This window comes from Entelurus aequoreus, linkage group LG18, assembly GCF_033978785.1.
Source record: "Entelurus aequoreus isolate RoL-2023_Sb linkage group LG18, RoL_Eaeq_v1.1, whole genome shotgun sequence".
Lineage (NCBI taxonomy): Eukaryota > Metazoa > Chordata > Actinopteri > Syngnathiformes > Syngnathidae > Entelurus > Entelurus aequoreus.
Genome location: NC_084748.1, coordinates 45,271,700 through 45,289,199, shown reverse-complemented (window position 1 = coordinate 45,289,199; position 17,500 = coordinate 45,271,700). Strand labels below are relative to the sequence as shown.

The 17,500-nt window shown below is 41.3% G+C and overlaps 2 protein-coding genes across 2 annotated transcripts in view; both read right to left on the bottom strand.

The window, feature by feature from the left end:
- Positions 1-17,500, bottom strand: part of LOC133634170 (homeobox protein OTX1 B-like) — a 39,430-nt gene that overhangs the window by 15,960 nt on the left and 5,970 nt on the right. The window lies entirely within an intron of this gene.
- Positions 10,645-17,500, bottom strand: part of LOC133633434 (octapeptide-repeat protein T2-like) — a 9,125-nt gene continuing 2,269 nt past the window's right edge. Inside the window, exon 2 of the mRNA XM_062025959.1 lies at positions 10,645-11,968. Within this exon, the coding sequence (XP_061881943.1) occupies positions 11,266-11,968 (703 nt within the window). The 3' untranslated portion in view covers positions 10,645-11,265. The remainder of the gene's footprint in view (positions 11,969-17,500) is intronic.

Genomic DNA, 17,500 nt, shown 5'->3' with positions numbered 1-17,500 from the left:
TTTTAGGTTAAAGTATACAAAATTAGCTAAAAAGCTAACATAAAACATTAGCATGCTAATATAAAAGACGTTTGCATATTTCCAAGATGGCCCCAAGTATGAAAAAAATGGATTTTTAGGTTAAAGTATACAAAATTAGCTAAAAAGCTAACATAAAACATTAGCATGCTAATATAAAAGACGTTTGCATACTTCCAAGATGGCCCCAACTATCAAAAAAACGTGATTGTTAGGTTAAAGTATACACAATTAGCTAAAAAGCTAACATAAAACATTGCCATGCTAATATAAAAGACGTTTGCAAATTTCCAAGATGGCCCCAAGTATCAAAAAACTGGATTTTTAGTTTAAAGTATACAAAATTAGCTAAAAAGCTAACATAAAAAATTAGCATGCTAATATAAAAGACGTTCGCATACTTCCAAGATGGCCCCAACTATCAAAAAACGGGATTTTTAGGTTAAAGTATACAAAATTAGCTAAAAAGCTAACGTAAAACATTAGCATGCTAATATAAAAGACGTTCGCATACATCCAAGATGGCCTCAAGCATCAAAAAATTTGATTTTTAGGTTAAAGTATACAAAATTAGCTAAACAGCTAACATAAAACATTAGCATGCTAATATAAAAGACGTTCGCATTCTTCCAAGATGGCCCCAAGTATCGAAAACATGATTTTTAGGTTCAAACATATGGAATATCTTAAAAGCCAGCATAAAATGATAGCATGCTAATAAAAGAGATGTTAACAAATCTCCAAGATGGCCCCAACTATCAAAAAAACATGATTTTTAGGTTAAAGTATACAAAATTAGCTAAAAAGCTAACATAAAACATTAGCATGCTAATATAAAAGACGTTTGCATTCTTCCAAGATGGCCTCAAGTATCAAAAAATTGGATTTTTAGGTTAAAGTATACAAAATTAGCTAAAAAGCTAACATAAAACATTAGCATGCTAATATAAAAGACGTTCGCATACTTCCAAGATGGCCCCAAGTATAAAAAAAACTGGATTTTTAGGTTAAAGTATACAAAATTAGCTAAAAAGCTAACATAAAACATTAGCATGCTAATATAAAAGACGTTCGCATACTTCCAAGATGGCCCCAACTATCAAAAAAACTGGATTTTTAGGTTAAAGTATACAAAATTAGCTAAAAAGCTAACATAAAACATTAGCATGCTAATATAAAAGACGTTCGCATACTTCCAAGATGGCCCCAAGTATCAAAAACATGATTTTTAGGTTCAAACAGACGGAATATCTTAAAAGCCAGCATAAAATGATAACATGCTAATAGAAGAGACATGAACAAATCTCCAAGATGGCCCCAACTATCAAAAGCCTGATTTTTAGGTTCAAACTTACACAATTATGTAAAAAGCTTGCATAAAAGTTCCTAAGGTGAAAAGTTGGTAGATAAATGAGGTTCCACAGTATTGGTCCAGGGGGTGAAAAGTGACAATAAAGTCCAGTCCACATGAGGTTGGCGTGGAACATCAAAGTGCAAAATGGAGACAACAACTTCCAGGAGTCTGAGACACAACCGAGTCCTGCTAATCCTCACCAGACAAAAGGTTGTCAGGCAAGAACTCTCATTTCATGTCCGCCAGCTGATTGACGACCTGGAGCTTAAATCTTCTTGTCACACGAGGCAGTGAACTCATGTTAGGTTGCAGTATTATTATGACTATTATTATTAATATTATTATCATTATTATGACTATTATTATTATTATTATTAATATTGTTATGATGTCACACACACACACCAGGATGACCTCGTAACACTAAATGTACATTGTTGATGTGGAAGTTACAAACATACACACTATGCATACACACACACACACACACACACACACACACACACACACACACACACACACACACACACACACACACACACACACACACACACACACACACACACACACACACACCTATATACATATATACATATATACAGACACATATATTCGAGGTTACTGTGGTGTATCCGTCATACAGTGCTCAATACCGGGTTAGAGCGGAATGTACGTTAGGTCAGGAAAAAACACAGAGGCTATATCATCCCTACAAGCCTGTTTCGCAGGTTTCCCTGCTCTTCAGGGGATTTCAGGGGAAGAGCGGGGAAACCAGGCTTGTAGAGATGAAATAGCCTCTGTGTTTTTTTCCTGAACTAACGTGCATACACTACCGTTCAAAAGTTTGGGGTCACATTGAAATGTCCTTATTTTTGAAGGAAAAGCACTGTACTTTTCAATGAAGATAACTTTAAACTAGTCTTAACTTTAAAGAAATACACTCTATACATTGCTAATGTGGTAAATGACTATTCTAGCTGCAAATGTCTGCTTTTTGGTGCAATATCTACATAGGTGTATAGAGGCCCATTTCCAGCAATTATCACTCCAGTGTTCTAATGGTACAATGGCGTTTGCTCATTGGCTCAGAAGGCTAATTGATGATTAGAAAACCCTTGTGCAATCATGTTCACACATCTGACAACAGTTTAGCTCGTTACAGAAGCTACAAAACTGACCTTCCTTTGAGCAGATTGAGTTTCTGGAGCATCACATTTGTGGGGTCAATTAAACGCTCAAAATGGCCAGAAAAAGAGAACTTTCATCTGAAACCTCGACAGTCTATTCTTGTTCTTAGAAATGAAGGCTATTCCACAACATTGTTTGGGTGACCCCAAACTTTTGAACGGTAGTGTATATATATATATATGTATATGTATGTATATACATATATATACACTGTATATATATACACACACATACATATATATATATATGTATGCATGTATATATATACATATATACATACATATGCATATATATATGCATATATACCAGGGGTGGGCAATTAATTTTCACCGGGGGCCGCATAAGCAACCCGAGCACTGCTGGAGGGCCACACGACAATATTTCAATTAAATTTTGCTCAATATTATTTTTGATATACCGTAAGATAAATAATAATGATGATAATAATAATAATAATTAATAATAATAATAATAATTTAATTTAACCTAACTTAACTTTATACAAAAGCAGATTGCTTTTGATGGTCACTTTATCCTGCATTATCCAACATTTTTCCCCATCAGATTTGGACAACCATCTGTTGTTAAAAATAGTTTTTAATCATATTTATTTTATATTGTTTTTTATATTGGTTTTTATATGTAATTGTTTTTTCTTTTTATTCAGTCATTGGTGGAGCTAAGGATAATATTTGAATATTGTTTGTAATATTGTTGTGCAGCACTTTGGAAACATTTTGTTGTTTAAATGTGCTATATAAATAAAGTGGATTGGATTGTCACACCTGCCAGCTTGTCCCAACACGCATTTACCTCTGTGAACAAGTCATTACCTGTGGTTGTCTCTTTAATTGACTGCATCAGAGCTCTCATCCAAAGTTAGCGAAAAACAGTCCATGTCTCCGGGCATTATCAGCGCAACAAAGTCCAATAAGCACTCCTTAATAAACTCTCCGTCAGAAAACGCCTTACTTTTTCTGGCGCTTTTGTGAGAAATGACGAAACTTGTCCTGACGGCTGCATCTCTGGGGGTGTGAAATATGGCACAAAGTCCTTGTTGGGTTTGCAGTTTTACCATCAACGCATCAGCCTCCCTTGCGCGCGCTTCATCAGACACATTCCGGTATTTTCCCTCGTGTTTCTTCGTGTAGTGGCGATTAAAATGATATTTAAACACAGCAACCTGTGTACCACACATTAAGCACACGGCTTTACCATTAATTTATGGAAAGAAATACTTGGCAGTCCATCTCTTGTTGGAAACACGCCATTCCTCATCAACTTTTCTTTTTTTTAGCGTCTCATCACTTGTCTCTATGCACCTTCCCTCACAGGTTCCCCCGGACATACGGCATAAATAACACATTTCAAAATAAAAGCAGCACAGTTGTATTGCGCGCACGACATAGATGTTTTTTAAACTTTATTTTGTAATTTGTAATTGCGCCGTTCAATTCACTCACAATTGCACACGCGCATACGTCCACACGGAAGTAATACAAATAACGCTTTTCAAAACAAAAGCAGCACCGTTGTATTGCACACTCGACATAGATACTTTTTTAAATTTATTTTGTAATTTATGATTGGCCTCACGCGGGCCGGACAGGGATGCGCAAAGGGCCGGATGCGGCCCGCGGGCCGTACAATGCCCAGGTCTGATATATACTGTATACATATGTGTATTTATACATATGCGTGTGTATATATATATGCATACATATATGTAATTATATGCATATATGTATATATACATATACATATATATATATATATATATATATATATATATATATATATATATATATACATTTAAAACTGGCGAGCCGTCCTATGGCGCCGTCATCTGCGTCTCAAGCAGGCAGTCATCCTCGCCTCCGCCAACCGCCCCACGGGGCTGTCATCCTTGTCTCAGGTGGGTCGTCCCTCAGCGCCGTCATCTTCGTCTCCGGCTGGCCGTCATCTTCGTCTCCGGCAGGTCGTCCCACGGCGCTGCAATCTTCCTCTCCGGCGGGCCGTCCCACAGCGCCGTCATCTTCGTCTCCGGCGGGTTGTCTCCGGCGGGTTGTCTCCGGCGGGTCGTCCCACGGCGCCGCAATCTTCCTCTCCGGCGGGCCATCCCACAGCGCCGTCATCTTCGTCTCCGGCGGGTTGTCTCCGGCGGGTTGTCTCCGGCGGGTCGTCTCCGGCGGGTCGTCCCACGGCGCCGCAATCTTCCTCTCCGGCGGGCCATCCCACAGCGCTGTCATCTTCGTCTCCGGCGGGTCGTCTCCGGCGGGTCGTCCCACGGCGCCGCAATCTTCCTCTCCGGCGGGCCATCCCACAGCGCCGTCATCTTCGTCTCCGGCGGGTTGTCTCCGGCGGGTTGTCTCCGGCGGGTCGTCTCCGGCGGGTCGTCCCACGGCGCCGCAATCTTCCTCTCCGGCGGGCCATCCCACAGCGCTGTCATCTTCGTCTCCGGCGGGTCGTCTCCGGCGGGTCGTCCCACGCCGCCGCAATCTTCCTCTCCGGCGGGCCATCCCACAGCGCCGTCATCTTCGTCTCCGGCGGGTTGTCTCCGGCGGGTTGTCTCCGGCGGGTCGTCTCCGGCGGGTCGTCCCACGGCGCCGCAATCTTCCTCTCCGGCGGGCCATCCCACAGCGCTGTCATCTTCGTCCCCGGCGGGTCGTCTCCGGCGGGTCGTCCCACGGCGCCGCAATCTTCCTCTCTGGCGGGCCATCCCACAGCGCCGTCATCTTCTTCTCCGGCGGGTTGTCCCACAGCGCCACAATCTTCCTCTCCGGCGGGCCGTCCCACAGCGCTGTCATCTTCGTCTCCGGCGGGCCGTCCCACACCGCCGCAATCTTCCTCTCCGGCGGGCCGTCCCACAGCACCGTCATCTTCGTCTCCGGCGGGTTGTCTCCGGCGGGTTGTCTCCGGCGGGTTGTCTCCGGCGGGTCGTCCCACGGCGCCGCAATCTTCCTCTCCGGCGGGCCATCCCACAGCGCCGTCATCTTCTTCTCCGGCGGGTTGTCCCACAGCGCCACAATCTTCCTCTCCGGCGGGCCGTCCCACAGCGCTGTCATCTTCGTCTCCGGCGGGCCGTCCCACACCGCCGCAATCTTCCTCTCCGGCGGGCCGTCCCACAGCGCCGTCATCTTCGTCTCCGGCGGGCCGTCTCCGGCGGGTCGTCCCACGGCGCCGCAATCTTCCTCTCCGGTGGGCTGTCCCACAGCGCCGTCATCTTCGTATCCGGCGGGTTGTCCCACAGCGCCACAATCTTCCTCTCCGGCGGGCCGTCCCACAGCGCTGTCATCTTCGTCTCCGGCGGGCCGTCCCACACCGCCGCAATCTTCCTCTCCGGCGGGCCGTCCCACAGCGCCGTCATCTTCGTCTCCGGCGGGCCGTCTCCGGCGGGTCGTCCCACGGCGCCGCAATCTTCCTCTCCGGTGGGCTGTCCCACAGCGCCGTCATCTTCGTATCCGGCGGGTTGTCCCACAGCGCCACAATCTTCCTCTCCGGCGGGTCGTCCCACAGCGCTGTCATCTTCGTCTCCATCGGGCCGTCTCCAGCGGGCCGTCCCACAGCGCCACAATCTTCCTCTCCGGCGGGCCGTTCCACGGCACCGCCATCTTCGTCTCCGCCGGGACGTCCCACGAGCCCATCGTCGGTGCTTTTGTCCTGGAGTCGCCTCTGTGACCTCCAGCTTACCTGCCGCACAAGCAGCCATCACACGCCTCCTCCTCATCGGCCCAGAGACGGGCTGTTCCGTGGGCGCCCGCCTCGTCAGTTGCTGCGGCGTTCAACTCGCCGCCGCCTGGCTCTTCCTCGCTGGCTCTTCCTCGCTGGCTACAGGGGCACATGGCCTGGACTGTTGGTCGGCCTTTTGAGGCAGGGGCGCAGTTTGGCTACCCTCCGCCATTCCTCCCTCCCTTGGTTTTGGACTTTTTGTTGAACTTGAAATGTCTGGACTCCGTTATAGGAAGGTAATGTTTGTGTTTTCCTGTGTTTAGAATCACTTCCTGTCCTGGTGCTCTTGTTTTGTCAGTGTTTCCTGTTTGGGCTCTGTGTTTTGAAGCACCTTTTACTTTCTGTTCCATGTCCTGTCAGCGCACCTGTTCCTCGTTTAATTAGTTCTATGTAGTTCCACCTGGGTCCCTCCTTCAGGGCTGGATCATTCTTCCTTTGAGACGGATGCTGAGTCTGCAGTTTTTGTTGCTTCTTGCTTCCTTGTGAGTACTAAATTGGTTTTACTTGCATTCCGCCAGTATTTTATTTTGAAAGTAAACTGGATATTATATGACTTCCTGTCCAACACTGGCAGATTTGAGCCAAATTGAATGAATTTGTTGCGGCGTCCGGCAAAATATAAAAGCTCTGCGTATATTTAGCGCTGGATTGCGCAACGGCATGTCGGCGAGGTTCCGCGGGCGGTGGAAACACACACATGGACTGGAACTAAGGTTCCGCGGGCGGTGGAAACACACACATGGACTTGAACTAAAACTGGAAGGAGTAAAAGTGTGTCACTTTTTACTTTTCTAAAGGAAGATTCCTTTTCCTCTGTGCGGGTCTACCTAATGAAGTCACCAGACTGTTGACCCAGTTTTACTACTTACTCTCACACACACACACACACACACACACACACACACACACACACACACACACACACACACACACACACACACACACACATATTGACAGTTGGTGAGTGTAGTACAGTAGGTGAGTATAGTACAGTAGGTGTTATTGACAGTAGGTGAGTATAGTACAGTAGGTGAGTGTAGTACAGTAGGTGAGTATAGTACAGTAGGTGTTATTGACAGTAGGTGAGTATAGTACAGTAGGTGAGTGTAGTACAGTAGGTGAGTATAGTACAGTAGGTGTTATTGACAGTAGGTGAGTATAGTACAGTAGGTGAGTGTAGTACAGTAGGTGAGTATAGTACAGTAGGTGTTATTGACAGTAGGTGAGTATAGTACAGTAGGTGAGTGTAGTACAGTAGGTGAGTATAGTACAGTAGGTGTTATTGACAGTAGGTGAGTATAGTACAGTAGGTGAGTGTAGTACAGTAGGTGAGTATAGTACAGTAGGTGTTATTGACAGTAGGTGAGTATAGTACAGTAGGTGAGTGTAGTACAGTAGGTGAGTATAGTACAGTAGGTGAATATAGTACAGTTGGTGTTGACAGTAGGTGAGTACAGTACAGTAGGTGAGTATAGTACAGTTGGTGTTATTGACAGTAGGTGAGTATAGTACAGTAGGTGAGTGTAGTACAGTAGGTGAGTATAGTACAGTAGGTGAGTATAGTACAGTTGGTGTTATTGACAGTAGGTGAGTATAGTACAGTAGGTGAGTGTAGTACAGTAGGTGAGTATAGTACAGTAGGTGAGTATAGTACAGTTGGTGTTATTGACAGTAGGTGAGTATAGTACAGTAGGTGAGTATAGTACAGTTGGTGTTATTGACAGTATGTGAGTATAGTACAGTAGGTGAGTATAGTACAGTAGGTGTTATTGACAGTAGGTGAGTATAGTACAGTAGGTGAGTATAGTACAGTAGGTGAGTGTAGTACAGTAGGTGAGTATAGTACAGTAGGTGTTATTGACAGTAGGTGAGTATAGTACAGTAGGTGAGTGTAGTACAGTAGGTGAGTATAGTACAGTAGGTGTTATTGACAGTAGGTGAGTATAGTACAGTAGGTGAGTGTAGTACAGTAGGTGAGTATAGTACAGTAGGTGTTATTGACAGTAGGTGAGTATAGTACAGTAGGTGAGTGTAGTACAGTAGGTGAGTATAGTACAGTAGGTGAGTATAGTACAGTTGGTGTTATTGACAGTAGGTGAGTACAGTACAGTAGGTGAGTATAGTACAGTTGGTGTTATTGACAGTAGGTGAGTATAGTACAGTAGGTGAGTGTAGTACAGTAGGTGAGTATAGTACAGTAGGTGAGTATAGTACAGTTGGTGTTATTGACAGTAGGTGAGTATAGTACAGTAGGTGAGTGTAGTACAGTAGGTGAGTATAGTACAGTAGGTGAGTATAGTACAGTTGGTGTTATTGACAGTAGGTGAGTATAGTACAGTAGGTGAGTATAGTACAGTTGGTGTTATTGACAGTAGGTGAGTATAGTACAGTAGGTGAGTATAGTACAGTAGGTGTTATTGACAGTAGGTGAGTATAGTACAGTAGGTGAGTATAGTACAGTAGGTGAGTGTAGTACAGTAGGTGAGTATAGTACAGTTGGTGTTATTGACAGTAGGTGAGTATAGTACAGTAGGTGAGTATAGTACAGTTGGTGTTATTGACAGTAGGTGAGTATAGTACAGTAGGTGAGTGTAGTACAGTAGGTGAGTATAGTACAGTAGGTGAGTATAGTACAGTTGGTGTTATTGACAGTAGGTGAGTATAGTACAGTAGGTGAGTGTAGTACAGTAGGTGAGTATAGTACAGTAGGTGAGTATAGTACAGTTGGTGTTATTGACAGTAGGTGAGTATAGTACAGTAGGTGAGTATAGTACAGTTGGTGTTATTGACAGTAGGTGAGTATAGTACAGTAGGTGAGTATAGTACAGTAGGTGTTATTGACAGTAGGTGAGTATAGTACAGTAGGTGAGTATAGTACAGTAGGTGAGTGTAGTACAGTAGGTGAGTGTAGTACAGTAGGTGAGTATAGTACAGTTGGTGTTATTGACAGTAGGTGAGTATAGTACAGTAGGTGAGTATAGTACAGTTGGTGTTATTGACAGTAGGTGAGTATAGTACAGTAGGTGAGTATAGTACAGTAGGTGTTATTGACAGTAGGTGAGTATAGTACAGTAGGTGAGTATAGTACAGTAGGTGTTATTGACAGTAGGTGAGTATAGTACAGTAGGTGAGTATAGTACAGTAGGTGTTATTGACAGTAGGTGAGTGTAGTACAGTAGGTGAGTATAGTACAGTAGGTGAGTGTAGTACAGTAGGTGAGTATAGTACAGTAGGTGTTATTGACAGTAGGTGAGTATAGTACAGTAGGTGAGTATAGTACAGTAGGTGTTATTGACAGTAGGTGAGTGTAGTACAGTAGGTGAGTATAGTACAGTAGGTGAGTATAGTACAGTAGGTGAGTGTAGTACAGTAGGTGAGTATAGTACAGTAGGTGAGTATAGTACAGTAGGTGAGTGTAGTACAGTAGTTGAGTATAGTACAGTAGGTGTTATTGACAGTAGGTGAGTATAGTACAGTAGGTGTTATTGACAGTAGGTGAGTATAGTACAGTAGGTGAGTATAGTACAGTAGGTGTTATTGACAGTAGGTGAGTGTAGTACAGTAGGTGAGTATAGTACAGTAGGTGAGTATAGTACAGTAGGTGAGTGTAGTACAGTAGGTGAGTATAGTACAGTAGGTGAGTATAGTACAGTAGGTGAGTGTAGTACAGTAGTTGAGTATAGTACAGTAGGTGTTATTGACAGTAGGTGAGTATAGTACAGTAGGTGTTATTGACAGTAGGTGAGTATAGTACAGTAGGTGAGTATAGTACAGTAGGTGTTATTGACAGTAGGTGAGTGTAGTACAGTAGGTGAGTATAGTACAGTAGGTGTTATTGACAGTAGGTGAGTATAGTACAGTAGGTGAGTATAGTACAGTAGGTGAGTATAGTACAGTAGGTGTTATTGACAGTAGGTGAGTATAGTACAGTAGGTGAGTATAGTACAGTAAGTGAGTATAGTACAGTTGGTGTTATTGACAGTAGGTGAGTATAGTACAGTAGGTGAGTATAGTACAGTAGGTGAGTATAGTACAGTAGGTGTTATTGACAGTAGGTGAGTGTAGTACAGTAGGTGAGTATAGTACAGTAGGTGTTATTGACAGTAGGTAAGTATAGTACAGTAGGTGAGTATAGTACAGTAGGTGTTATTGACAGTAGGTGAGTATAGTACAGTAGGTGAGTATAGTACAGTAGGTGAGTATAGTACAGTAGGTGTTATTGACAGTAGGTGAGTGTAGTACAGTAGGTGAGTGTAGTACAGTAGGTGAGTGTAGTACAGTAAGTGAGTATAGTACAGTAGGTGAGTGTAGTACAGTAAGTGAGTATAGTACAGTAGGTGAGTGTAGTACAGTAAGTGAGTATAGTACAGTAGGTGTGTGTGCAAATATTGTCCTCTTAGGTCAGTTTGGCTACTGTGTTCAACCCTGCGCTACAAACATCGCCCTTTAACCTCTCTCTTTCTCTCTCTCTCTCTTTCTCTGTCTCTTCTTCTGTCTTTCTCTCTCTCTCTTTCTCTGGCTATGTCTCTCTTCTCTGTCATTTTTCCTCTCTCTCTTTATCGCTCTCTCTCTTCCTCTCTTTCTCCCTCTATCTTTTCCGCTCTCTCGCTTCCTTTCTCTCTCTTTTCCTCTCTCTCTCTTTTCCTCTGTCTCTCTCTCCTTCTGTCTTTCTCTCTTTTCCTCTCTCTCTTCTTCTGTATGTATTTCTCTCTCTCTCTTTCTCTGGCTATGTCTCTCTCTTCCTCTCTGTCTTTTTTCCTCTCTCTCTATCGCTCTCTCTCTTCCTCTCTTTCTCCCTCTATCTTTTCCGCTCTCTCGCTTCCTTTCTCTCTCTTTTCCTCTCTCTCTCTTTTCCTCTGTCTCTCTCTCCTTCTGTCTTTCTCTCTTTTCCTCTCTCTCTTCTTCTGTATGTATTTCTCTCTCTCTCTTTCTCTGGCTATGTCTCTCTCTTCCTCTCTGTCTTTTTTCCTCTCTCTCTATCGCTCTCTTTCTCCCTCTATCTTTTCCGCTCTCTCGCTTCCTTTCTCTCTCTTTTCCTCTCTCTCCTCCTCTCTGTCTCTTTCTCTCTCTCTCTTTTTTTCACTCTCTCGCTTCTTCTGTCTTTCTCTCTCTCTTTCTCTCTTTTCCTCTCTCTCTCTTACTCGCTCTTCCGCTCTTTTCCTCTCTCTCTTTCTGTCTCTCTCTTCCTCTGTCTTTTTTCCTCTCTCTTTATATCTCTCTCTCTTCCTCTCTCTCTCTTTTCCTCTCTCTATCTTTTCCGCTCTCTCTCGCTCTCTCGCTTCCTTTCTCTCTCTCTTCCTCTCTGTCTCTTTTCCTCTGTCTCTCTCTTTTCCTCTCTCTTTTCCACTCTCTCTCACTCTTCCTCTCTGTCTCTCTCTTGCTCGCTCTTCCGCTCTTTTCCTCTCTCTCTTTCTCTCGCTCGGTCTCTCTCTTCCTCTGTCTTTTTTCCTCTCTCTTCCTCTCTCTGTCTTTTCCGCTCTCTCTCGCTTCCTTTCTCTCTCTTTTCCTCTCTCTCTTCCTCTCTGTCTCTTTCTCTCTCTCTCTCTTTCCCTCTGTCTCTCTCTCTCTTTTCCGCTCTCTCTCACTCTTCCTCTCTGTCTCTCCTTTCCTTTCTCTCTTTTCCTCTCTCTCTCTCTCCTGCTCTTTTTTTCTTTCTCTCTCTCTTTCTCCCATCCTCTTCTACACCTCTCAGCGGCCGCACGCTCTTCTTACGCTCCTCTCGCTCCATGAATGATACAGAACAACATGACCGAGGGGGGAAAATATTGTGGCTTGGAGTCGTTGGCTACCGACTCAACCACACACACACACACACACACACACACACACACACACACACACACACACACACAACCACACACACACACACACACACACAACCACACACCACGTTTCTGCTTGCTCGACAGAACACACACTAAATTACGAAAGGGCTAAATTATAATAGACACGGACACATGCTGATGGGCGCACACACACACACACACACACACACACACACACACACGCACACACACACACACACAGAGTGGGGGTCTGCGCGTGCACGCTCTAATGGCGGCGCTGCTGGAGATGATGAGATCACCAGAGAGCGCACAAACCTCCAGACGACAGCTTTGTCCAAAAAAACCCGCCACAACTCACATTTCTCCCCACATTCTTCTTCTTCTTCTCAGACTTTACGGCCTCATTTCCACTCTGAGCTCATTTTCATACTTTGCAGCCCCCCCCCCCCAAACCCCCAACCACCACCGCGTCTAGGGGGGGGGGGAGGGAGGGGGGGGGGGGGGCGGAACTGATTTGTTCAAACTGATTGGGACACGAACTGCATGACTCATCAAGGTGGTGAGCTAATATCGGCGTGTACACAGTCAGGGGGAAGTCACTTCTGTTGACACACACACACACACACACACACACACACACACACACACACACACACACACACACACACACACACACACACACACACACACACACACACACACACACACACACGTGTAAACAGTTAAGGGACATGCCGCGGGTTTTTTCGCGGAGACAAAAACAACTGAAAGCAGTGTAGTAAGCATGCCAGGCCACTAGGGGGCAACATGTTGCATTACATGACAGCAAAGGCACTACTTCCTTATTGTTAACAAAAACAGGCACAGTGGAACCTCGATTTACAATCTTAATTGGCTCCTCGAGCAGGGTTCGTAAATGGAAAAGTTTGTATAGTGAAGCAAATTCCTCCATAAGAAACAATGTAAATGTGAATAATTGGTTCCGGCCTCGACAAAAGTCCATATTTTAGTGGAGGTTTGCACACTTTGAACACGATATAAAGTGCTATACAGTAGTGGATATCAAACACACAACTTTATATTTAATAACAAGCCACAACAACAACAACAAGCTGAACTGTCTGTATGCGCTGCTCTGCACACAGATAAATTAAGGTAAACAAAGTCCCTTTGGTGCCCTCACAACAATCAGAAATCACAAAAATTCTTACCGCTCACTTTTTTTTCTTTCTAAAAAGTATAATCTGCTTACATTAACATCGACAAAGGAGGAGCTATAGAAAAAAAGAGAATACAAAGGGAGGCAGCAGGGGAGGGGCAGTGTGTGTGTGTGTGTGTGTGTGTGTGTGTGTGTGTGTGTGTGTGTGTGCGCTCTGGAAGAGGCGCCGCTGAACGAGAGGTCGCTCTTCTCCTCCGCTGTGAAAGAAGTCTGCTCTGGCATGTTTTTCCAGAAAAGTCGGGTCTCATCACAATTAAAATTTGCTTCATCCATTTTTCCGTACCATTAATGTTCTCCTCGCAAATACGCTTCTTTTCTTTTAAACCCCACAGCTATTCTTCCTTTTTCCACGCTGGTTTGTTGTCTTTTTGGTACTCACAGTGAGTTATTAAAATGGACAAAACTTGTCAAAAGGGGACAAAACACAGACCAGGCACACACGCAAAACTGCTGAGTACTGACTAGCAGTAGTGTGCCCTGATTCTTGTCTGCAGGTGGTTAACATATAAACAAAGTTTAGAGGAGTTAATTAAATTAAATTAAATAATATTACTTATGGATTAATTCGAAAAATATTAGAAGTTCTTAAATAAAAAACTAAATATACCTAAAATATAAACAAAGTTTAAGGGAGTTAATTAAATTAAATCAAATAATATTACTTATGGATTAATTCGAAAAATATTAGAAGTTCTTAAAATAAAAACAAAATATACCTAAAATATAAACAAAGTTTAAGGGAGTTAATTAAAATAAATCAAATAATATTACTTATGGATTCATTCGAAAAATATTACAAGTTCTTCAAATAAAAACAAAATATACCTAAAATATAAACAAAGTTTAAGGTAGTTGGTTTATTTAATTAAAATAAAATAATACTAACTTATGAAGTCATTTGAAAAATCACCACAACAATAATAAACACTGATAAATCTGTAACTGAACATTAATATTTTCGTACAGGCAGAGTTTCGGACACACCGGGTCATGCAGTAACACGATCGTATTATTAATATTAGTATTACTATTTTATTCTTACAGGGAAAAAACAAGGGTGAGAAGAAAACAAAAAAAGGGGCCAAAAAAATAATAAAATTAGTCACCAGTAATACAAAGCTGACACAATATCTATTTTTAGCATTTTTTAAAAATAAAAAGACATCAATATGGCCTCGCATACTTTTTAGTACGCCACCCTTGGTAGGAGAACTTTGGGCACCCCTGAACTAAAGTATCGGTATTTTGATTTGAGAATGGATATTACAGCATCAAGATCTGGTATCGATATTTCAGTATCGATCCACACATCACTAGTTTAGATGGATCACTCGGTCTAAGTCTGAATGTTGAATGTACACACTTAACTTTATATTAGTCCTTCTTTAAAGCGGAACGACGTTAATGTCTCTCGTATTTGTTAGCATTTATGCGTCTCCGGTAAATGAGCGATATCACCAGTCCGGTAATTTAGTGAAGTGTTATCAATCTCGGTTTTATGATCGTTTTAATTTAAAACAGTAATGCTCACCGTCAGGGGTTTATCATTCTACCGTTAATCGTTACATCCCCGATTGCGTAACCCTACTTTTGATCCGGTTACCGCGTAAAACCGGACGCTCATCAACGCCATCGTCTAATGCTCCTTCCTCTGACTCACACCCGCCTGGAGACCCTCTCTGTGAGGGTCTCTCTATGAGGGGAAGGAGGAAGCCATCATCATCACACACACACACATTTGTGTATTTCTTACATTCTTGGGACCTCCGAAAAAAATGCCTACGTCTTTAGGACCACCCTTTCTAGACATCATAGGAGAAAATGAAAGACATCCCTGACCTAGGAAAAAAATCTACCGAAATGATATCGCCTCATATTTAAGATACATGTGCAATATATATATATATATATATATATATATATATATATATATATATATATATATATATATATATATATATATATATATATATATATATATATATATGCTCCAATCACTCTATCACAGGAAAAAAAAAAAAATATATATATATATATATATATATATATATATATATATATATATATATATATATATATATATATATATATATATATATATATATATATATATATATATATATATAAAAAATATTTACTGTACTTTTAAGGTCCGCCTCACCTTTTTTATTTATTTTTATAAGTAACTCTGCTGCATTGGATTTTATAAGTTTACTTAAGTATACAGAATCCATTTAGATAGCCATCACTATCAAAACAAAACAAAAAATTATCACACACACACAAACACACACACACTCTTGTATTTGTTACCTTTTTGAGACCCCCGAAAAATGCCTCTCTCTTTAGGACCACTTTTGGTAGATACTGTATATAACGATTTGTATTGATAACATTAATAATATATACATACTGTGCAAATATGAAAAAAGCTTGTTGTGAAAAAGGAGTTGGAATTTCACCAGAAAAAGGTCACAATTTCACCAGAAAAACTATGATAATAAAAGTCGTAGTTTTACTCAACGCAAATCAAAATTTTTCAAGACAAACTTATGATAAAAGTTGGAATTTTACTCAATAACAGTCGCAATTTTACAAGAAAAGCTTAAAATGTTGGCAATTTTTTGAAAAGAGTCGTAATGTTACTCTATAAGAAAACTAACATTTTGGCGATATTATAATAATCAGAATTTTACTTGGCAAAATGATGACAAAAGTGATCATTTTACTCCAAAAATGTCAGATTTACAAGAACCCTAAAGAAATTTGCCAATATTGTTTAAAATATTGTGATAGACTGTATTTATATTATTCACATGTAAATAATGCTGTATAATAGACTGTATTTATATTATTCACATATAAATAATGCTGTATAATAGACTGTATTTATATTATTCACATATAAATAATGCTGTATAATAGACTGTATTTATATTATTCACATGTAAATAATGCTGTATAATAGACTGTATTTATATTATTCACATGTGAATAATGCTGTATAATAGACTATTTATATTATTTACATACACTACCGTTCAAAAGTTTGGGGTCACTTTGAAATGTCCTTATTTTCAATGAAGATAACTTTAAACTAGTCTTAACTTTAAAGAAATACACTCTATACATTGCTAATGTGGTAAATGGACTATTCTAGCTGCATAATGTCTGGTTTTTGGTGCAATATCTACATAGGTGTATAGAGGCCCATTTCCAGCAACTATCACTCCAGTGTTCTAATGGTACAATGTGTTTGCTCATTGGCTCAGAAGGCTAATTGATGATTAGAAAACCCTTGTGCAATCATGTTCACACATCTGAAAACAGTTTAGCTCGTTACAGAAGCTACAAACTGACCTTCCTTTGAGCAGATTGAGTTTCTGGAGCATCACATTTGTGGGGTCAATTAAACACTCAAAATGGCCAGAAAAAGAGAACTTTCATCTGAAACTCGACAGTCTATTCTTGTTCTTAAAAATGAAGGCTATTCCACAAAATTGTTTGGGTGACCCCAAACTTTTGAACGGTAGTGTACCTAAGTGTTTATTGTTTATTGTAAGCGAACTGTGGTGCTGAATTTCCCCCAGGGATCAATAAAGTACTTTCTATTCTATTCTATTCTATTCTATTCTATAAAAGTCAGAATTTTATATGACAAATGTCACCAATTTGCAGTAAAAAGTAATAATTTTACATTAAATAAAGTAATAATTTTACGAGAAAATATTGCAATATTACAGAAACAATATGAGAAATTGTTCCAAATTTTATAAGAAAAAAGTCGACACATTGTGAGAAAAAGACTGCTTTTATTTTATTTTTTTGTTTGTAATTGGTTTTTAGTCTTCATTATTTACTTCAAGTTATTACAGTATGTCTCTATATATATATTTGTGTTTTTGTATTAATTTTGGCCAAATGGGACGCATTTCAATTTCTTACACACACTTGTTATTTCATATGTTGGCCAGAGGGGGAGCACTTTTAAAAGCGACACACAGTCAATTAGAAAAATCCCTCCTTTTTGGGACCACCCTCATTTTGATAGATGTCACCACAAATGAGACATTCTCTATTAGATGCAATGTTATTGGGACCATGATTTATGTCATCACTTGTTCACACCTCCTCATATGGAAGATACTTTTCCTTCTTGGTGTCTCAAGAAGGGTAGAAATACAAGAACACACACACACACGCGCA